This window comes from Xyrauchen texanus, chromosome 12 (assembly GCF_025860055.1).
Source record: "Xyrauchen texanus isolate HMW12.3.18 chromosome 12, RBS_HiC_50CHRs, whole genome shotgun sequence".
Taxonomy (NCBI): Eukaryota; Metazoa; Chordata; class Actinopteri; order Cypriniformes; family Catostomidae; genus Xyrauchen; species Xyrauchen texanus.
In genome coordinates, this window is record NC_068287.1 from 42,411,666 (window position 1) to 42,435,812 (window position 24,147).

Sequence of the window (24,147 nt, forward strand, 5' to 3'; positions counted from 1 at the left end):
ATTACAAAGTGATTAGTTACTGTAATTGAATTACTTTATAGTCAAAAAAAGTAGTGCAACATTACATTTTAAATTCTTGTAATTAGGTTACAGTTACTGACTTTCAATTCCCTTAATTACCTTTAAGTACATTATAGGGTTATGCGTATTTCTAATATATTATTTATGCAGAATACGTTCACTTTGGCCCGTGACGAGTCATTGTGAAGGAGAAATGGGAGGTGCATGACTTTTGTGTCACAAATTATTTTAAATTTGCTAAGCGGAAAAGTGTTTTAGAAAGTAACTTAAAAGTAAAGTAATTACTATTAATTAAAGTATTAAATTAAGTATTTATTAATAGTAAGTAAAGTATTTTCCAATGAAGTAATCAGTAAAGTAATCTGATTAGAATTTTAGAGATATAATTACTAACTTGACGCAAAACTGGTGTCAATTGCATTTGTAATGTTTATTTTATTTGAATATTTTGAATAATGCAAAATGCACAAAAAAATTAGTGTCACGTTATTGACCCTAATATATATCAAGAGTGGTCATACGCAGCTGTATTTCTATTTATTTAATATTTAAATAGAGCAAAATTCTCTGCTCTGGATACTGTACATACTGTAAACTAGGACGACTTGTTTTAGAGACTGATTTAAATGCTCAAATATGGAGTTACCCTCCAATATTAAAGGGGTCATGACATGGTTTTTTTTATTGTATTATTATGTTCCCTTAGGTGCAATTATAGTATTAATATATTTTTTTTTAAGAAAAACTTTTAAAATCTAGTGATTTATGACCTTTTCCCACCCTGTTTCTCATCCTCTGATTCAAACAGTCTGTTTTGGGGGCGTTTCCATTTAAGACTTCAGTGTTAACGCCCACTGTTATGATTGGCTAACGCCAGTGCCTATGTATCAATTATTGACGCTTCCAGCCAGAACAATATGCAAGTAAACTAAGTAAAAACACTGTGATTATTCATAATGAATGAAATTGCGCTTTAAAAAGTAGTTTAAAGTTTAAAATAGATTACTTACAGTTTGCGCCGTCGTTGTTCCCAGAATAGTCGGCACAGACTTATCTTTGAGCAACAGTTTTCTGGCAAAGCCAGCATCATATTGAGATTTGTTCTCAAAACAGTCATCCTTAAAATGTACAGAACAAACGCTTAAGTTAACACTGCCGTGACTGGAACGTCCGCAAAAAATAAACTGCATCCATTTTTCCCTGACGCCTGGATCTTTCGGCAGCTTATTCAGAGGTTTTGTTTGACCACAGCCAGGAACAGCACATCTGTGTGGCATCGTAATTTTCCTGTGCACAAGTAGTCTCTGTCAGAGCTCGCTGTCCATCGACTGAACACTTGTGAGGCGCACGGCGATACTGAAATGAGCGTAGTTGTCTTGGCGCTTAAAGCGTAGTTATCTTGTGCTGGAGGCGGTCATATGCAAACGCTGTTACGCCACTTCTAACCGACACGCCACTTCTAACCATGAATCCAGAACGAGCTGTATTTTGAGCTTGATTAAATAAATGATTCGTTTAGAATGGGGAGGACGTCTTAAAATATTAAACTTGCAGGACGTTTTAATGATACAAAGACCTCTTATATACCAAAAGATCAAGGCAAATTTGGTTTCTCATGTCATGACCCCTTTAAAGCAATAATTTACTCTATGCCATGTTGTACGGTGATTCGAATGACTTTTTTCCATTATTGGGAGGTCTTGAAATCATCTAAAACCATAAAACCGTCTTATACCTGTTTTATTTGTTTTATTATCTGCTTTTGAGTCCGCATGTCTTGCTCTTGGTGGGATTGTGAAATAAAATGTATGCCCATTAAAAGTCACCAATGAATTATGCCTTTGTTGAGTATTCATAATTCACATTGTAATGGCAACACAATAGTCATTTTGTGTTTAGGGGTCCAGTATGTGTCCCTGTTTGAAATGTTCTTGAGCGTTACTGTCGGGGTCACCCTTATTCACTCTGAATCCTAGAATATGAATTGAACTGTCTTTATTTCTCATGGCACAGGAAGTTCCGCCCCCATCGGATGCGTCAAGATGGGATCCATCTGAGCTTCTACCTAGACTATGTCACCTCGTCCGGTCTGAGATGGGTTACGGCTTTAACCTGCACAGCGAGAAGTCCAAACCGGGTCAGTACATACGGGCTCTGGACCCCGGATCGCCCGCTGACCATGCTGGACTCAAACCTCAGGACAGACTCATAGAGGTGAGAGAGGGCCGAAAATATTCTGTTTCTGCAGAAACAAATCATAGCTATCGATCTATCTCTCCGTCTTTATTATCTGTCAGTCCGTCTCTGACTTTATTGATCTCATGAGGAACATTGTGGGAATATGATTGCATACATATGTGTCAATGTACATCGTGATTCATGACATGATGATGCCAGATACACACCCACACGTTCACACTCTCAAAAACACACTAATAGATCATCCATCACATTCAGAGGCGTGTGGGTGGCATGTGATGCCTCTCACAAAATATTTCTGAGAGAGTGATTCAAGCAGATAACATACTGTCGAAACCAAAATATATTTATATATTAATTTCTCCTGACGTTGATTTTCAGTGGCATTTTCTGTATTTTTAACCATAAAATATACTGTGTCGTCCATTTAAAGCCAAATACTTCAATTTATTTAATTCAAATCAATTCCTAATCTTAATAATAAACTATTATGCCATAATATGTATAATTAGGCCAACAATTGAATATTAGCCATGTGCGACTCCGCGTCCACATGCGTGGATGGTGTATTTTGGCTTCACTATACGCAATGCGTAATTTCAATTCATTTAAACTGACTGAATACTACCGCAAGACTCTAGACTGTCATTTAAGGGGTTCATTTGTTTAATTAATTAAGGGTCCGCTGTCCTTTTCAGCATATCGCGGCGCCGTTTTGTGGTCCGTTCTGCATAACGCGGTGGCTCATTTTTGCTTATCGCGACCCGTTCGGCTCGTTTTGCGGACCGGCACCCTCGGTTCTCCCGATGGCCAGTCCGTCTGTCCCAAAGTGCGTCGGCCCACCGGGAAAATGGCCGGTGTGCCAGATTACCAGTCCAGCCCTGCAAGTGACACAACAACATGAAGTCGATTTCCGTGAATTGCTTCTATGGGTGCAGAGCCAATAAAAGTGCCTCTGGTAAGAAACCTCTATGATTTTTCATTGAAACCTGTTTGGGTGTAAAGAGTAGAGTCTCTAGTTTCGTTTGATATGCCAGTTTAAAAAATCTGTTCATTTTTCGCGCTTCAGCCCGCTGATAAACATGGTGTCCACATACGTGGACTTTGGGACATTATTCCCTCAAAAGAAGAAAAACATGTATTTTGAAAAACGTTCAACATTAACACATCTGTGGATCAATTTTCTTTCATTTTATCATCGATGTTGTAATATTGTACTTTGTTATCACTGTACAATTCGGTTCTATTTATTAACATTAGTAAATGCTTTCCTATAGTTACTGTGCATTATCACATTGAGAATCAGTGGGGTCAATGGGTTCATCCAAAAGCTGGAAAATGTTGCTTTCAGAGGCTTTATATGGAGTTAGGATGAAAATAAGGTGCATTTCAAACTGTTCTGAGACCAGTGCAGACAGACAGCACATTGGAGGTTAAGTAATTTGCTAAATAGGGAGCAAGGGTGCATCCTATAGTTCTCAATGCAGCTAAGGCATTCACTCCTAAAATCCCAAGTTCAGTTTCAGGCTGCAGATGATGTTTGGACCACTCTAGTTGTTTGGCAGACATGGGACAATGATCATCAGTACATAGATTCAGAATTTACAATGGATAATTGTGATTGGATTGGATGATGCTGGCTATTTCTTCGAATCAGAATTAATTATGCTAATTTCTTCTTCTAACGTTTCTGTGACGGGGCGGAGGGCGGGACAGCTGCCCGTAAATCTCTCTCTGTCCCACTGCAGTCTCCAGTCGGCCTTTATCCCTCTCTGATGCTTGATTAGCCTGATTAGGGGCCGGGTGTGTAGCATCACGACCCTCCCCCGCCCTTCGCCCTGTCACAGTCTCAAAAACATGAATAACCAACACTCCTGGAAACATAATAAACAATTTGATGAAAAAAATAGTTTGGGATTCTTTCAAATTTCACATTTTAGTCTCACTGTCCACATATGTGGACATCAATTTTAGATTTTTTTTTGCTCTAGAAACTTTTTTTTTTCACATTTCGGGGGCATTTTTGTAACTTTTGGTGGAATTTTTTGCCCTGAGCCCCCATTAAATTATGAGCCTGGCTGATGGAAAGTAGAAGACAACTCTTGAAATTGGCGAACATTTAAATTAGTTTTCAGACCACATACGAATGTGGATTGACATATGGTTTCGATCTCATTTAAAAATAGTGGATTCCTTCTTGGTTTTTGCTATTACAAGCTTTTTGCTATTACTTGAGAACATCTTGTTTCGTCACCTATTAAAACACGCTCTGCAGTCTCAATGCAGTTTCACTCCACAGCGTTTGGCAACTCGAGCACATGCCTTCCTGCAGAGTGCCAAGTGCCCTTTCTTTTGGTGACATTAAAGGATTTGTGTAATTCACAGAAAACTGACTCCTGCTCTGACCTACTGTTGTCATTAATACCTTTCAGAAAGTGACGTAACACACGCTGTTCCACTTGGTGCACTTATTGTGGACTTATAATGCACCTAACAAACATTCCTCTGATTGGTGTACAAGGTTGCAAAGCCTCATTGCACAAGTTGTATTGCTGGTCAAATTACTATAATATAAATTGTTAACCTTACACTCAAAAAAATTCAAATAAATAAAAAATAGATCTTTGGCTGAACTTGATTCAATAGTGAACAGCGGTTCAACGTCTTTGAAATGAGATATCTTAACTTAAAATGACAAGTATGTAATCTCAACACAAACATATGTGTAGAAAGAATGCACTCACTAAAGGTGCACTCAGTAACTTTTTGCTTTGTCATCTAGGACTTGCAGTGGCGTGGATGCCGAATCCATCAAAATGTATACTTCTAAGTCACAGATGCTACTGTAGAAATTCAGTATTCACAGTCATGCCATGATTACTTTAATCCAAGATTGAACATGTCCAATAACAGGGACGTTACTGTGATTAAGCCAGAAGTAAACGGCTGGTCATGTGATCGCTACATGGCTGCCTTCATGTGTGGACCAAGTGTGCCGCACAAGCCCTCAAAAGTGAAGCCAAAACGTCTCGATCGCCCCCCGGTGACTGGTCCTAGTATAGGTCATAAACCCCGCCTCCCCATGTTATTCAACGGGACGTGAGACCAACTAAACAATTAAATTACACTTCACATATCTTTTATCCAAAGATAGTTTCTGTCATTTACTGTAGTTTCTATCACGTTGATGTCATTTCAAGTGTTTGTTTTCAAAATAAGTTTGTTTTTAGTTATTTGATGCTAGAAAAACGGTGCTGTGACATCATGATTGACAGCTGTGATTGACAGGTTCTCTGAGCGAAGTAGTCACTGAAGCACCAACAGACTTTTTTTCGGGATCTTCGGAGGACTGAGGAGATTGGAGCTTTAAATATAATATCTAAATTTCTATAATTAATTATTTCACACCGTCATTAGTCAAAAGTGCAGGGGCGTGTCCTTGCGATTGATTCAGCGAGAGTGAGGGCGGGGCCTTGATTTCGCGGCTTTACTTCCTGCTCACTACTGCGCAGGTCTGGTCCCGAAATCGCAACTGCGCAGACTCAAGTCCCAAGATGTCAGCGCCATATCGGGACACTGGCGGCTTCAGTTCTCACCAATGGAAAAGAGCGAAGGGGCGTCGTCCATCTTTTTTTACAGTCTAGTGTCGTGGATGCAGCGTCAATCAAAATGAATAGTTTTCCGTCACAAATGCCATTGTAGAAAGTCACTAGTCACAGTCAGTCATGATTACTTTAATCCAAGAATGAAAACTTCCAATAACAGGCTGGCTGCTGAGATTCAGTGAGTAGTATTTGACTAGTCATGTGATCTCAAGATGGCCGCCCCCATGTGCAGACCCTCTCCATGTAGAATAAAACAGCTTTTATAAGGTTACTGATATGACTGGAGTCTTCATTTTATGTGAGTGCTCATGATTATATATATATATATATATATATATGTTTTAAAATGACAATTAATTCCTTTATGAGTAAAACTTTTTTAATGAGGAAAAAATTACTTAAAAATTATTAAAGTGTACCTTTAAGTAAATTGAGCAAGCATCAAAAAAAAATTTTTGACTGTTGTACTTTTATATGCCGTAAAGTATATAAAATGGTCAAAAGAATAAACTGATAAGACAAGAGTGATTTTAGCATGGTTAAGGGGCGTTTTTAGGCACTCCACCATGGTTAAATCACTTTAATGCGTGGCCTCTCGATGCTTAATTACTATAATAACCACTTTGTCTTCGTGGGCTAATTCTTCAAACACTTTTATTAGCTCACCCATCGTGAGGTCACTTTTCATCATGCACTTTTTCGTAGAGTACACCGTATTTTCCTTTGTAGCACTGATGCATATTTGAGTGCAACAGATACAATAGAAAGCTCAGAACTATTTGTAGTTACTAGTTCATTTGGGGGTGAAATATGAGTCTGAAATACGATGTTCTTGACCAAAACAAAAATACATTTAGTCTTCAAACTAACTTTCTCCACCATTGCTCTCCATCTTGCTCACTGTCCAGCCGTGAGAGCTCTGCCCCCTTCAGTTTTAAGACAGCACCTCTCGCTGTCTCGCTCCGGACACTGATACCTGAAACCAGCACTGTTGCCACTGCGGCCAAAGCAACACACTTTAATATTTGATAGTGTTCAGTTTAACTCAGCACAGACTCCATCTGTCCACAGGATAAACACAGCGATACAATCCCCTTCAGCAGCAGGAGAGCGCGCGAGGAGATCTTATATTCCTGTTTTTGTTTTGATTGATTCAGTTATAATTTCTATAAAATGTCTTCATCTCTCTTCTATTGGAAACCTAATTCTACCACAGAAGCGTGTTGCTAAGCAACCAGTAGAGGCGCAGTGTAAGAAGAAACAAGTGAACAAGTTTATAAAGAGATAAACAAAGCTTTTATGATTTTACACCTCTGATTATGTGTTGCTGGAACAAAAGGGGGATGGAGACGCTGTCCTTATCTGATAATACCATGCTATTGTTTTTGGACATTGTAAATGCATTATAAATGTGTTATAATGCATATGTAATGTCTCATAATACACCTTATAAAATGTTAGAACATCACATAAATAATTGCAACCACAATTGTAATACATTATAATACTTGCCTATGCATAGTTATACCTTAGAGCATAATGCATTATTACATGGCCAGCTTAAATTCTTATCTGCCGAAGTTATAATAAAATATATACAGTGGCAAGAAAAAGTATGTGAACCCTTTGGAACTACATGCATTTATGTATAAATTAGTCTCACAAGTTTCAATAATGAACCAACACAATCTGTTTTAACTAATAACACACAAATTATTGTATCGTTCTTGAATACAACATTCAAACATTCACAATGTAGGTAGGATAAAGTATGTGAACCACTTGGCTAATGACGTCAACAAAAGCGAATTAGAGGCAAGAGTTGGCAAACCTGGCATCCAATTAATGAAACGAGGTCAGAGGTGTGGGTTAGAGCTAGTTTGACTTATATAAAGCACTCAAACATTAAGAAGTATTTGCTGACGTGAACCATACCTCGCAAAAAAAGAGATCTCAGATGACCTACGATCAATAATTGTTGCTTCGCATAAAGCTAGACAGGGTTGCAAAGTTATCTCGAAGAGCTTAGATATTCATCTGTGCACAGTTTGACAAATTGTCTATAAATGGAGATGATTTAGTACTGTGGCTACTCTCACTAGTAGTGGCCATCCAGTCAAGAAGGTTTGAAGGGAACACAGCAGAATGCTCAATGAGGTAAAAATGAACCCTAGAGGGACAGATAAAGACTTGAAGGATTCATTGGAACTGTTTAACATCTCTGTTCATGAGTCTACTATACTGAAAACATTAAACAGGCATGATGTCCATGGCAAGACACCACAAAGAACATCGCTGCACACCTGAAGTTTGCCAAAGACAACCTTGAAACTCAACCATGCTACTGGGGAAATGTTTTTTGTACTGATGAAACAGGTTGAATTGTTTGTGAAGAACACGCAGCACTTTGTATGGCGAAAAAAGGGCCCTGCATACCAACACGACAACATCATCCCAACGGTGATGTACGGTGAAGGGAGCATCGTGATTTGGGGCTGCTTTGCTACTTCGGGGCCTGGACTGCTTGCCATCATCAAGGGCCAATGACCCAATAGAGATGCTGTTTAATGACATCAAAAGAGCCGTTCATGAGCCTTTCAATATGGCTGAGCTGAAGCAGATCTGTAAGGAAGAATGGTCCAAAATTCCTTCTGAACGATGTGAAAGTCTAATCCGCACCTACCAGAAACGCTTGGTTGAAGTTATTGCTGCCAAACGAGGATCAGCCAGTTATTAAATCCAAGGGTTCACAAATTTTTCCACACCACTGAGAATGTTTAATAGGATGTGTTCAATAAAAAATTAAAGATTATAATTGTTTGTGTGTTGTTAGCTTAAGCACATTGTGTTTGTCTGTACTTGTGACTTTGATGAAGATGAGATCACACTTTATGACCAATTAATGCAGAAAAAATTTAAAGGGGTTCACATACTTTTACTTGCCACTGTATATTTGTATTTTTTGTATTTTTCTCCCCAATTTGGGATTCCCAATTCCCAATGCACTCTTAAGTCCACGTGGTGGCGTAGTGACTCGCCTCAATTGGGGTGGTGGAGGACGAATCTCAGTTGCCTCCGTGTCTGAGACCGTCAATCTGTGCATCTTATCACGTGGCTGGTTGAGCGCGTTACCACGGAGACGTAGTGTGTGTGGAGGCTCACACTGTTCTCTGCTGCATCCACACACAACTCACCACACACCCCACGAGAGCGAAAACCACATTATAGAGACCACGAGGAGGTTACCCCATGTGACTCTACCCTCCTTAGCAACTGGGCCAATTTGTTTGCTTAGGAGACCTGGCTGGAGTCACTCAGCACACCTTGGATTCGAACTTGCGACTCCAGGTGTGGCAGTCAGTGTCTTTACTTGCTGAGCTACCCAGGTCCCCACTGTATATTTGTATTATATTCTGTATATATATATATATATATATACACTAGGTATGCTGTAGAGGTGACAAAAGCAATGTCTCATAAACATTCATAAGATATTTTTAAGTGTTTATAAATTAAGAAAGACACATTCAGTCTAAAAATCTATATATTTTTACTGGCAAACAAGACAAAAAACAATTATCTCTATCTTTCTCTCTCTCTCTCTCTCGCGCTCTCGCTCTCTCTCTCTCTGAGTGACTGCTGGGAGTGGGTGGACCGTGGCTTGTATGAGTGCTCAAACTTGTTCTAACTTTGTTTTTGTACTTTTGTGTGTTTTGTAGTTATTACATTTTGATTGAAATTAAAGTTTAAGTCTAGTTTAAAGTTTACCAGTATTTCGCTGGGAAGCATGACTAATCTGAGTGCAATGAGTTTTGAAAATCGAATGCGTTGTCATGGAGTTAAAATAGAGTCCAGTGTAGAGTTTAGCTGTAGGAGAGATTATCAGACATAGTAATATAGTCTCAGTCTCGTGCATTAATAATGCAGTTGTGCTTTTTCTGACTACGGTTGAAAAGGCAAATGATGTGGGGGGAAAAGCTACATTTGAGAAAACTATAATGATATTTATGCACCTACTAAGGGGGGTATAAAGAGTTTAATTTTTAAACAAAATAAACTACTTTAAAACAGTTGTTGTATTTAGGTAGAGATTTTAATCTTTTTATCTAATGATAAGTTGGATAGGAATCATTTAGAGCCACATTTTACAATTAATTAAAACATATGATTTATGTGATATATGGATAAGCATGCATTAAAATGTTAGACAGCACACTTGAGCTCATAGTAGGAATAATTCCATCTTGGCACGACTTGATTGATTTTATGGGTTTCAATATAAACGCAATCTTTTCAAGTTTTGCAGAATTATTCCGGTGAGTTTCTCTGATTTTAGCTCAGTTCTGTGTAGTAGAAGTGTCTATAAAGTCTAAAAGCGTCTTTGTTAAATGACAATCATTTTATAGACTATTTTACTTTTTGGAGGGATAATTTTAAGCTACAAAAATATGTATATAGTTCATTACAGCAGTGGTGAGATCATGGGAAATTGTTAATTAAAGAATTCACTCTGGGTGTTACTAGAGATATAGCCCAGTCAATGAAAACTTTAGAGACTGACTTAGTGGAGTTACAAGACCAAATCATTTCCAGAAAAATAAGAAACACATTGATGTTTTAAAAGAAAAAAAAAGGCAATGCTGACAGATCTTTTGTGTGTCAAAGCACCCAAAAAAGCACTAAGCTGCAGGGCAAGACCTCACTGATTCTGCTGACATTCGTAGACGTGCTGTAGTGTTTTATTCAGATCTCTATTAATGTGACTTGAACGAATGGCACACGGGTGCTTTCAAAGTTTTTTGAAGGCTTACCAAAGGTGGACGAAGAGTCTAATAAGGATTTAGAACAGACTTTCTACAAGAGCTTCATACTGCCTTAATGAAAATGGAAAATGGTAAATCGCCAGGAACTGATGGGTTACCTGTTAAGTTATACAAAACTTCTATCTATCATTGGAGTAGATTTATAGCAGATGTTAATGACATCTGAAAAGAGGACTCCTGCCACTTAGTTGTATAAAGTATGTCATTACAATATTTCCCAAAAAGGGTGATCTTCAAAATATTATTTATTGGCGCCCCATGTCACTTTTATGTACTGAATATAAAATAATGTCTAAAGTTCTGGCCTCTAGATTAGCTAATGTGATGGGACAATTAGTGCATTTTCATTAGTCTTACTGCTTTCCCAACAGATCTAATTTTGACAATGTTGCTTTAATTAGAGATGTTTTGGATGCTTGAAAGCTTTTAGGTATTATCACTGGTCTGATTTCTCTTGAACAAGAGAAAGCGTTTGACCGAATTGAGCATTCATATTTGTGGAATACCCTGGAAGCTTGTGCAATCAATTCTGGGTTTATATCAAATGTTTGTCATGTTTATTCTGTTGGCTCATGTTTTTTTCATGTCTTTTTATTTTCGAGATTAGTTCCTGTTCCTGTCATGTGATTTCCTGTTCCCTCATTTGATCTTGTCATGTGTTTCCCCTGTTCATTGTCTTGTTTTCATTGGTTCATGGTTTGATTACTTTGTTATTAGTCTTGTCTTTTCATTGGTTATAGTTAATTTAGTATTGTTATCTTGTTTATAGTTTAGACTTGTGATTGGTTGTCTTGTTTACCTGTTACCCATGTCCTTGTATTTAAGCCCTCATGTTTGCCGTTGTCTGGTGTCAGGTATTGTGAATGTAACTTTGTTGTTTTGCTCAAGTCTAGTCCAGCCATGTCAAGTTTAAGTCAAGTCAAGTAATTTATGTTTTGTTTGGTTCACGTTTGTAGTCAGGGTCTTTGGGATGACACGTTTGGAAATAAACTGCACTTGGGTTCATCTTCACACCATCGTCCCTTTGTCTTGCCTGTTTCCAGCATCGTTACAAGGTTAAGGCTATTTACTGTAACACTGAGAGCATACTTAAAATTAATTGTGGTTTCAATGCTCCTTTTACACAGGGCCATGTCTGTGCCATGTCTGGCATGTTGTACTCTCTAGCCATTGAACCCTCGCTTCATAAACTACGTACTCAGTTAAAAGGTTTAACCTTTACCTGGTTGTAATGAACCCTTTTATCTCTCTGCTTATACTGATGTAATTGTTTTTATAAATGAGAAAAATTATTTCAATAATTTGTGAAGAATGGTGCATTAGACATATTTCTTCTGCAAAGGTTAACTGGGGAAAAGTGAAGCCTTATGGGAGGGAATTGGAATGAGGATCTTCCTAGTCTTCATTGAAGACTGTTTTGGGAAAAAAGTTGGATACGTTTTTCTTATCCCCCCCAACCGGACTTCTCTTGAGTATTCAGAAAGAATTGGTGGACTTGTTTTGGGACAAATATCACTGGACTCCTCAAAGTATTCTTTATCTGCCCAAAGACGAGGGAGGCCAAGGTTTGTTAAATCTGCCCATTAGAGGAGCTACTTTTTGTCTCCAGTATATCCAGAAACTTTTGGTGGGATCGAATACACTTGTGTGGAAGGCACTGGCACAAAGTATTTTTTTAAATTGGTGATATGGGACTGGATCTAACTCTGTTTGTTTTCTTTGATTAACACTTTTCACACAATTGACACAGAAAAGAAAAACATATATTCACAGAATCAACATTTTGCCCCCATTATTCCCTTTCCCCCCTCCAAATCCCCAACCCCACCCTGACCCTCAACAGATATCTCTGTGGTCACACTTGAGTATACACACACACACACAAAAAGAAAAATATTTAAAAAAAAATAATCACACACATTTAAAACTACACTTCTCTCTCCACTGCTCCTACCCCAGAGCCCTCCATAAAGGCCAAATAGCTGCCCCATTTTCTATTAGATAAATCTAAGTTGTCTAGGCTTCTACATTACATTTCCTTAAATGCAGCTACCCTCCCCATCTCTGTGCACCACTCTTGAAATGAGGGCACTCCAGCTGACTTCCATCCCCTGAGAATAATCTGTCTGCCAATCATAACACTGGTTAGGACCCAATTTTTTATGCATTTATCCCCTATATTAATGACCGCCCCATCGCTTAAAATACAGATTCTGGGTCAAAATGTAATTTGAGTGCCCAATACTTCACACATAAAACTCTGAACCCTCAACCAAAATTCTTGGATCTTAACACACCACCAAAAAACATGGGTTGTGCCCCCATCTTCTGATTGGCATTGCCAGCAGGTAGGTGTGTCTTTAAGACCAAGACTATTCAGTCTAGAGGGTATCCAACTGAATCGATGCAATACCAAGTTTAAATCTTTCTCCCAAAATCTCTTGAGAGAAGTTGAAGCTCCATCCCCAGACTCTGAATTAGTAGGGAGTAATGCCTCATGACCTTTTCCAAAAGCAGTAATCACCAATCCCGGAGTGTCTGCCACTTTAGGCGGGTGTATGCTACTCCCAAAAATAGCACAGAGCAGGTGGGGCAGCTGTAAATACGTAAAGAACTGAGATCTGGGAAGTAATCCAAATTAAACACTCTGGACACTTATGTCCATAGCGCGTGCAAATGCGAGATAACAGGGTGTAACTTAACTTCTCTGGTTAGTTTGATAGAAAGGCTTTGCAATGGCGAAATAGGGGCAAGAACTTCCTGTTCAATACAATACCAGGGAGGGGCTCTTTCAGGTTGAAGAGACCAATGAATCAAATGTCTGAGACCGAATGCATAATAATACAACAAAATCAATATTATCGATTATCTGGGGTCACCTGAGAGGGAAATAGCTGCTAATCCACTAGCGGTGGATTTGTAGCACATCTGGGAGAAGATGGAGGATATTGAAAACCGTAGTCGGTGGAATAACGTTCGTATTGTTGGAATTCCTTAGGCTGAAGAGGGTCGGGATATGGTGAAATTCCTGGACTGGTCTTTTTCCTAGTATTGACATAACAGGCCATAAGCTGTAAATCGAATGAGCTCACCGGGTTCTGGCTTGGAGATCCGCTGAGGGGGACAGGCCTCAATCATTTCTGGCCAAATTTCAGAGATCATCCGATAAAGATCTTGTGTTACACGAGGCGAGCAGTAAAGGAAGGCTTTCTTGGAAGAACCACAGCATTTTCTTATTCCCAGACTTTGTGAATTCATCAAGAGAAAATGTGATCGATTCAATGAATGCAAGAAACTTAAGAAACTCTTATATCAACAGAAGGTTGCCTTTGCACTGATGTTCCTGGCCAAATTGAGAATAGATGCTAAGGATGGCCGTAAAATATTTACATGTCCCCAGCAAGCGTTGTCCTTCATAAGTCAATGGACTGAGTAAGTTATTTTGTGGTTCTCATGTTGCAGCCAAGTGGAGTGACTCACTGAACATTCACTTGACCGTCTGAGGAAACTGAGCGCCTTTTTGTTTGTTTTTGTGTTGGTTCTGCTAGCGGCTGGAGTTTGTTTTGTGGAGGAACACACCTTTAGGACAGTTATATGGAAGAATCTACACGTTCTTTGTGTTTATTCTGCCTACTGCCTGAGTTTGTTTTATAGATTATCTTCTGTTGTGTAATTCTGTCTCACAAAATTTGTATAGAAACACCGGGCTTGAGCAATCCGACTGCAAAGTTGTTACGGGGGCTCTCGCAGGTGTACATGGACTGTTTGAGTTAAGAGGGATTTAGCCCACTATGCCACCATCATTCATTGAATCGATCACACTTCTCTCTTGTCGAATTTGCAAAGTCTGGGAACAAGACAATGCTGTGGTTCTTCCAAGAAAGCCTTCCTTTACTGCTCGCCTAGCGTAACACAAGATCTTTATCGGATGATCTCAGAATTTATTATGGCCTGCTATGTCGAGCAGATTTGGAAAGAGCCCATCCAGGAATTTTGCTGTATCCTGTCCCTCTGTTCCCTCAGGGTTTCCAACGAACGTTATTTTGCTGGCTATGGTTTTTCATATCCTCCAACTTCTCCCAGACACGCTCCAAATCCACCTTGGTCGCTAGCGGATTAGCAGATAATTCCCTCTCTGATGACTCCAGATAATCGATCCATTTTTCGACATCACCCACTCTTGTAAACACATCAGTGAACTTTGTCTCCATGGCAGTGATCAATGGACGTATCACTGCAAGATCCTCCAAGTCAGCAACGACCTTCATCAGCATTGCTGGAGACAGATGCCCGACATGTTCAGCATCTCTTGCCGCACCTCTCCGAATAAATGGACTCCCAGGCTTGCGGCCTGCTCGGGGGCGTCAGCTTGAGCACATAAGTGTCTTTTAATGTCTTCAGAGCACAAGGATTTTGAATTCTTTTACATATTGTCTTCCTAGAACAGTTATGGAACAGAGTGTATCAAATCTCACCGGTTTATTACATAAAAAGTATTAAAACTAGTAAAGTGCGCAGAGCTCGCCGTTCACACACCCGATCTAACTCTGTTTTTAATGGATCATAAGAGTTTGGATTTTTATGGTACTCCTTTTTATAAAAGTTTATTTAAAGTGGTTTATTTAAAGTGGATGGACCCTGATATGTCTCTTTATTGGCTCCTTGAAGAGCCAATTGTGTTTAAAGCCCACTGATGTATATGGAGAAGACATTCCTGGCTTTGCATATTTATTGTGTGCTAAAAAAAAACACTTTAAGCTTAGACAGATAATAAATGACTCTGGATATAATCGACAAAATACTGAAAAAATTGCTTCCCTTTGGGAATTAGATCATTACGCTTTGCCAGGAAGTTTCTTTATAAGCTAGATGTTGTTTTAACCTTTGAAGAGAAAGAACTTTTAGAAGAGGTTTGTGCAGGGACTTAAATCCCTGATAGTAGAGATCTGTTTCCAGATATTGAGATTATACCTGTTTTAATGAAACCTTGCCATGCCAGTCCTCTACTAAACTCGAGAGAGACTGAGCAGATAGACTTTTGTTCAATAGATGGGAAGGTTATGTACAAAAATATTGTGGAAATTATAAATAAACATAACTTAAGTAATAAAACAGACACTAAACATCTTGTGGAGAACACTCTATATACAACCATTCATTAAAAAAATATGCTGATCTTCAATGGAGAATTATTCATGGGACTGTTGCTGTGAATGCCTTTGTATCTATTTTGAACCCCACTGTGAGTGACAAATGTCCTTTTTGTGCTGAAAGAGAAACCATCTTTCATTGATTTATGGATTGCAATCAACTTTACCCTTTGTTTGATCTTTTGAATGTGTTGCTTGTTTCATTGAATGTTATCTTTTCATAGGAAGATTTTATATTTGGGTTTGTATATAGTCAGAAGCAAAAATGGAAATGTCAGCTGACTAATTTTATTTTCAATAAATGTTAATATTGTTTCTCTCTCTCTCTCTCGCTCTCTCTCGCACCTTTCTTTCTCTTTCTCTCTCTCTCTCTTTCTCTCTCTGTCTCTCTTTTTCTTTCTCTCTATCTATCTCTCTCTCTCTCTTTCTTTCTCTTTCTCTCTCTCTCTCTTTCTCTCTCTCTTTCTCTTTCTCTCTCTCTCTCTCTCTCTCATTATTTCTCTATCTTTCTCTCTCTCTCTCTCATTCTTTCTCTCTCTCTCTCTCTCTCTCTGTACAGGTGAATGGAGTGAACATTGAAAGTATGAGGCATGCTGAAGTTGTGGCCTTTATTAAGAAAGGTGGTAACGAAACACATTTGCTGGTGGTGGATCCAGATACAGATGAACATTTCAAAAAGATGGGCATCACACCCACCAGCATCCACGTCAAAGGTGCAGTTTCAGACTGGCAGGAACACCTTCGATATTAAAAATGCATAAAATTCAGAAAGAGAAAAGATTTCTCCAATTTCTATTTCCTGGGATTTGAGGGGGAGTTTGATTGATTTTCGAATGAACGCGCTCTTGAGGCTCAGAGGGAGACAGATGCTCAGTTTCCCCACATGCTTTTGGTAGAGGCGTGTAACTCTGAGCAAACCCTCTGGACTGGAGGACAATTTGGTCAGTCCATGCCTTGGTTGTTCTTAGAGTCTTGTCTGCTTCTGTTATGCAGCTGTCCAGCTCTTCACATGTGGATTACATTTAAGTTAAATTGAGTTGAACGCCTTCAACAGGCAATTGACAGATCTCTAAGATAATTGGTGCTGGATTCTAGCAGGACTTCCCCCTTTTTCCCCATGCAAGGGATCCTGATTTGGTCTCCTTAAAGGAGTTCTCCCAAAAATGAAAATTCGCTCATCATTTACTCACCCTCATGCCATCCCAGTTGTGTGTATGACCTACTTCTGAACACAACTAAGGATATCTCAGTTTTGTAGGTCGCAAATGAATGCTGGCTTGAACTTTGAAGCTCCAAAAAGCACATAAATGCAGCATAAAAGTAATCCATAAGGCTCCAGTGGTTTAATCCATGTCTTCAGAAGCGATATGAGAGGTGTGGGTGACAAACAGATCAATATTGAAGTCCTTTTTTCTTAATATTCTCCTCCCTGCCCAGTAGGTGGCGATATGCATGAGGAAAGCAATTCACAAAAAACAAAAGTAGAAGAATGTTGATGTGAAAATGAAAGTAGATATTTATTGTAAAAATTGCTTAAATATTGATCTGTTTGTCACCCACACTTATCATGTAGCTTCTTACGAAATGGATTTAACCACTCATTCAATTACATTGCATGAAAAAGAGCAGATATGGTGCGTTCACATACAACGCGAAGAAAAGATTTGCCTCGCATTGCTCGCGCGAGTTTGACCGCTGGATTATGAATTTGTGTTTGAACTCGCCTTCGTATTCCCCTTCACTACCGGAAAAGGACAGGAGGAGGGGCTTCTACGACTTGGTTCATAGTAAAGTACAACCAATAGCTGGAGTCAAGTAGACGCGCATATTTTCAGAACATAGTCCAACTTCCTCGCTCACTTTCCTCTAAGCGACGTCTTTTGTCATCTGGTCTCTGTACATGTATGACGTTGTGTCATACAATTCCGGGTGCCCACACACCGCTACAATTTTTTCATCCATTTTTCCAGGTTTCTACGTCAGATACGTCAGTGACATCCAGACAATCTCAATGCTGATAGGCTTTCGTGACAACACGTCATGCACATTTTTCGCTCGAGTTGAAAAATGTAAACTTGCGAGAACATGCGAATGAAGCGATTCCGCTTGTTCGATTCGCGCCATTCGCGAATTCGTGTCTATTCGCATCTTTGCATTGACTTTGTATGTAATCGTGCCAAGCGAAACGCTCACTTCGCGTTGTATGTGAATGCACCATAACACCTGCAGTAAACGTCCATGTTTAATTTTCTTTTTATGTCAACAATGTCTTACCATCTAGATAATAACATCAGATCAGCCTTTTAACATAATCCCTTTGATCTTAATTAATGAACAGAGAACTTTGGAGTGGTGGTGGCGTAGTGGCTAAAGCACATAACTGTTAATCAGAAGGTCGCTGGTTTGATCCCCACAGCCACCACCATTGTGTCCTTGAGCAAGGCACTTAACTCCAGGTAGCTCCGGGGGGATTGTCCCTGTAATAAGTGCACTGTAAGTCACTTTGGATAAAAGCGTCTGCCAGATGCATAAATGTAAATGAGAACTTAACATTCATTTTTGTTCTTCAGATTTTGATGAGTCCATAACTAACGGCTCCTCGAGCTCACATGTGAACGGGACGTCCTCTCGATCCACACACTCAGACGGAAGCAGTCAGGACACAAATACACTGGTGAGTGTTCACACAAGATACATCAATACAATTTTAAACAGAAAATATACACAGGATTTTTGTCTTGTGTCCTTTTAAAAATATCCCAAAGACATCCTTAAAACAAGATTTACTTGAATAGCAAAGTTTTGCATAGTAAGACTTGTTTTCAGAGAATATATCTTGAATTAAGTTTATTGTTCTTACCCTATTGGCATTTTATTTCTGTCTTAAAGGGACAGTACACCCAAAAATTCTCTCATCATTTACTCACCCTCATGCCATCCCAGATGTGTGTGACTTTCTTTCTTCCTGCAGAACACAAATTAAGATTTTCAGAAGAGTATTTCAGCTGTTACAATGCAAGTGAAAGGTGATCAGATGACCTCTAAAGCTCCAATAAGCATATTAAAGGCAGCATTAAAGTAACCCATAAGTCTCCAGGGCCCGTATTCACAATCATAAGGCTAAAAATAGCTCCAAACGCAGATATTTTGGAGCAACTCTTAAAGATTAGGGGTGTGTCACTCCTAATACGGGCCCAGATGTTTAATCAATGTCTTCTGAAGCGATATGATAGGTGTGGGTGAGAACAGACCCAATGTAACTCAATTTTCACTATAAACCTTGACATCTGCAGTCTCCTTTGCGATCATGATTTCAAGCTCGATTAATCTCCCTATAGCACCATCTAGCATGTGCATGTGTCAAGCACTAGGAAGTGTAATCGAGATTGAAATCATGATTGTGCCTAGAGACAGCAATGACAAGATATGTAGTGAAATTGAGTTACATTTGGTCTGTTCTCACCTGATTGGATCTCTTCAGAAGCCATGGATTAAACCACTGGAGTCGTATGGATTACTTTTATGCTGCCTTTATGTGCTTTTTGGATCTTCAAAGTTCTGGCCAACATTTACTTGTATTGTATGGACCAACAGAGCTGAGTTGTTCTTCTAAAAACCTTAAATTGTGTTCTGCTGGGGTGGCATGAGGGTGAGTAAATTATTATAATTTTTTCTTTTTTAGTTTTTTATTTGGGTGAACTATTCCTTTATCTAGATATACTTGCCTTGAATTTTGCCTCTCATGTAAATATATCTTGTTTGGACTTGTGTGATGTGCATATGTATGTGTCTTAAAGATGTCGAGGGACAGCAGCAGTCATCTTCTCGACCCGTTTGAGGAAATAGGTCTGTGTTTGAGCCCCACGGCCGCCGAGGCGAAGGAGAAAGCCCATGCCAAGCGTGCTAAAAAGAGGGCGCCCCAGATGGACTGGAACAAGAAACATGAGATTTTCAGCAATTTCTGAATCTCACAAAAATAAATCAAAGACACAAACACACACACACACACACACACACACACACACTGGCACACGCCTGCCGTGACCCCCTACATGTGTTGCATTCAAACCCCTGGACAAATGACATTTTTTGATGAAAAAAGCGGCACCTATTTTTGTAGAAAAATCTAAACTTAAACCCATAAAAAGATTTGAACGTGCCCGGAGCGGATAATCTGAGCTACACCCTAGAAAACAGACTTAAAAATGACTGACAGTCTCTGGAGTGAAATGCACCGGTCAGACTGTTCACACAAGTGACACTTTTACTGTTTTGTACTTCTGCGTTATCATTATTTTTTAACGTTGTATAGATGGCCACTTATCATGCATTAACATACAAAAGGTGACGAGCAAAATCCAAGTAACACCATATTATTTGGAACAGAAAAGCACAGAAAAGGGAACATGATCATGTTATCCCATTAAGAAGGACCAAATTAATGAAGCTCTTTTTATGTAGTAATTATGTGTTTTATCATGTGAATTATAATTGCTTATGAAGGAATAAGCGGATTTTATCTTTGCCAAAGACACACCCACAATCAACCGGATTAGTCCGATTGTTACCTTTATAGATTATTGTATGCAAAGCTTTGATGGGACATGCCACTGTTGGATATAAAATGGAAAGTTTCTCTATATTGCTGAGATAAAAACAAACAAACTGGCATGCATGTGAACTGCACAGTACTCAACACTAGAGGGCGCCGGTATTGCACTTTTGGTTTTCATTATGAAGGAAGAGCCAAGACAGAACACAGCAGAATACTGCATGTGTACGACCAACAGAGGGAACAAAATCCCCAATGTAACCCTGTTATGACTCAGTACACTGCAAAAGGAACGGAGCTTGTGAAATGAACAAGTGCAAAGTTGCAAGAGCCATTGCTGTATTAAGGAATGTTCCAGGTTCAATACAAGTTAAAGGGACAGTTCACCCAAAAATGAAAATTTTCTCATTATTTACTCACCCTCATGCCATCCCAGATGTGTGTGACTGAGATCGGAATGGCATACTACTCGTACAGTTTCTGCCATTGACACATGTTGCTGAAGTAGTATAGGTCCGCCTATGACTTTCTTTCTTCAACAGAACACAAATGAAGATTTTTAGAAAAATATATCAGCTCTGTTGGTCCATAAATTGCAAGTCAACCTGGTCCAAAACTTTGAAGCACAACAAAGCACATACATGCAGCATAAAAGCATCCATAAGACTCCAGCGGTTTAATCCATGTCTTCAGAAGAGCTATGATAAGTGTGGGTGAGAAACAGATCAATATTAAAATCCTTTTTTTAAAATATAAAGTTCCACTTTCACGTTCTTCTTCTTTTGTTTTTGGTGATTCACATTCTTCATGCATATCGCCACCTACTGGGCAAGGAGGAGACCTATCATACCCACACCTATCGTATCACTTCAGAAGACATGGATTAACCCACTGGAGTCGTATGGATTACTTTTAAGCTGCATGTATGTGCTTTTTTGGGCTTCAAAGTTCTGCCCGCCATTCACTTGCATTGTATGGACCTACAGAGCTGATATATTCTTCTTAAAAACCCTAATTTGTGATCACCAGAAGAAAGAAAGTCACACATCTGGGATGCCATGAGGGTGAGTAAATGATGAGAGAATATCCTTTTAACTCAATCAACAACATTTTTGGCATAATGTTATAATTTCTACTCATCCTGTTTATTTATATATATAAAAAGCAAAAATTCCAGATACAAAGAGACACAATGAACAGTCATTAAACATTGATGTGCACACTGTTGCAAAAGCATACCCGTGGGACGTAGACATAATACATATTAACATGATTTTAGTGTGATAAAAGCGCTCGCTAACGTTATCTGTGTAAAGATATATATCAAGTTTTACAACTTTGTAGTCATGATGACATAACGCAGTGAAATCCCTGATTTAATCACATTAAAATCATGTTGACATGTATGTTTACGTCTTGTGGCGTCACTTCCATTGTAGGTGCCTTACTGTAACTGCATTTTCTTTTTTAAGGAATGTTTGTAATGCCACACATGCTGTCGAATTGAGCTTAACTTGTAGTGACACTTAATTGTATTGCATAAATAACCTTGGAGACCGACCGACAGATGGCCCGCAAGAAAGTACCTTCATGCAAGGAGGAGGAAAAAATCAAAAGCAATCGAACTCGTAAAACAATAAAGTTTAACGTATGCCTTATCTGCACATTTCAGAAGCGGACAGATGTTTGTAACAGTATTGATGCTGTAAAGATTGTACATAAATACAGCTGGATTCACACATTTTAGTGACCCTCAAACTAAACCATTTGTATTCGGAAATGACCACTGAGTATCTGACCTCAAACCTGGTTGAGTTTTGTTGTAGTCCACTATGTAGACTACACAGACAATCACAAAAGCTTTTGAGAGAGTGCTATATGCATTTACGGCACACATATTGCGATATATAACGTCAGCATTACTATTATTACTCTTAATAATTCATGATACATTAGTTAATATAATAGTTTTTGTTTTGTTCTTTTCTGTTGCTCGCTGACATTAAGCACAAATGGGAAATCAGATATATTAGACATTATTATTGTTATTATTATTATTATTATTATTGTTATTTTCAATAAAGTGTGACATTCACATTCTGAATGATATTGTTTTGGACAGTTATATACGTAGTTCAGTAGAAAACATCATGTGGGCAATTTGCCTTTATATCTGTGTCACTATTTATGTTTTAATTGTGTTGCAATAATGTGTGCGAATATAGATTCTGCTTGCAAACGAAAGGTGTTTTCGCCAGTAAACTTGGTTACAAATCTGAAAAAGCCAGACTGGGATATCTTTTCTGGGGAACAACAAAACAAATAAACAAAAACGGCTTAACCTTTCCTTGGTCCTGACAATCAACTTCCGCTGTAGACCTCACCGGGTCAAATTGACCCGACATTATTCATTAAAACTAAATTTTCAGAATTTACCATCTTCCCCCATAATTGATCACAAATCATGAACCTATTTAATTACTAATTTCCCATTGCATATATCAGTCATTTTATGTCTAGTACATCAAAAGCAATAGTCATAGTTTTTTCTCTAATTTTCCTCTCGACTTTAATTTGCATTTATGCTTTTCTTTTTTTTTTTAATGTCTCGTCTGTATCATTTTATTGTTCTCCATACACACATTTCCCTTTCATATTTAACCCTCTTATGGTATTGAAAAATGGCACCTCCCTTTGGTCTTCTTCCCTATAGTAAGAGCAATACAATGATGCATTTCTTTTGGGATTTTATGCCATTTTGATGTTATTTACATGCACATTTTTAAATGTTACCATTAATTTGCATAAGCAAAAAATTGTATTCAGAATCTACACTTCTATAAGTGGAAACATGAAGAAAATATGGAGGCAGATTGCTGCCATCTGGGCAGCTGTGGCTCAGGTGGTAGAGCGGGTCGGCTGCTAATCGCAGGGTTGGCGGTTCGATTCCCGGCCCACATGACTCCACATGCCGAAGTGTCCTTGGGCAAGACACTGAACCCCAAGTTGCTCCCAATGGCAGGCTAGCACCTTGCATGGCAGCTCTGCCGTGTGTGAATGTGTGTGTGAATGGGTGAATGAGTCACAGTGTAAAACGCATTGAATACCGCTATGATTAAAAAGGTGCTATATAAGTGCAGAACATTTACCATCTGGTTAACAAAATATAAATAACATGACTTGAAAACCATGTAGTCTACCACCTAATAGTAGTCTGAATTAACTGAATTAACCTTTTTGTTAGTTTTGAAATGATATATGGATAGATTCAAAATGATGAATGAAGATAAAAAAGTATTTGGACACTTTGTGATAGTCAACATTAGTGGAACATGTCTATAGTTAATATTAACTTGAGGAGCACTGACTTCATACTGTACATCTACTCTAAATTCACCTTGACATCAGTTGCTTAAAAGAAATAGCTTAACTAAGTTAGTTCTGAGAAACTGTCTAGCAGCATTTGTTTGCAGATGCAATTTGGTTCCCCGTCTGTCGCTTCGACGCCGAATATACCTCTGATCTACGAAAAAAGGCCAATAAGAAGTTGGCGGACAGAATTTGCCTCCCCCGAGAATGACGCCACCTTGCGGGGTCGCCCTGTGCTCCCCTCCAAGGCCTGTAGGAAGACGTCATCATTGACCGCCAAATCCTACAGCGCCACCGGACAGGCCGCTTCCTCCCTGCATGCCATGGCCCTCCTGTAAGTCCACCAGGCCAAGGCACTTAAAGATCTGCACGAGGGTAGTCCTGATCCCGACGTGCTGCAGGAACTGCGCTCAGCGACCTACCTCGCC

The 24,147-nt window shown here is 38.9% G+C and overlaps 1 protein-coding gene across 3 annotated transcripts in view; it reads left to right on the forward strand.

Annotated features, from left to right (window-relative positions):
• Window positions 1-22,454, forward strand: part of LOC127653479 (Na(+)/H(+) exchange regulatory cofactor NHE-RF2) — a 46,146-nt gene extending 23,692 nt beyond the window's left edge. For 2 of the 3 annotated variants that reach the window (XM_052140180.1, XM_052140179.1), the window contains 4 exons: window positions 2,035-2,235; window positions 16,358-16,511; window positions 18,369-18,472; window positions 19,596-22,454. In XM_052140180.1, coding sequence (XP_051996140.1) covers window positions 2,035-2,235; window positions 16,358-16,511; window positions 18,369-18,472; window positions 19,596-19,763 — 627 coding nt within the window. In that variant the 3' untranslated portion in view covers window positions 19,764-22,454. The remainder of the gene's footprint in view (window positions 1-2,034; window positions 2,236-16,357; window positions 16,512-18,368; window positions 18,473-19,595) is intronic. The other variant, XM_052140181.1, reaches the window with a different exon arrangement.
• The last annotated feature ends 1,693 nt before the right edge of the window (window positions 22,455-24,147 follow it).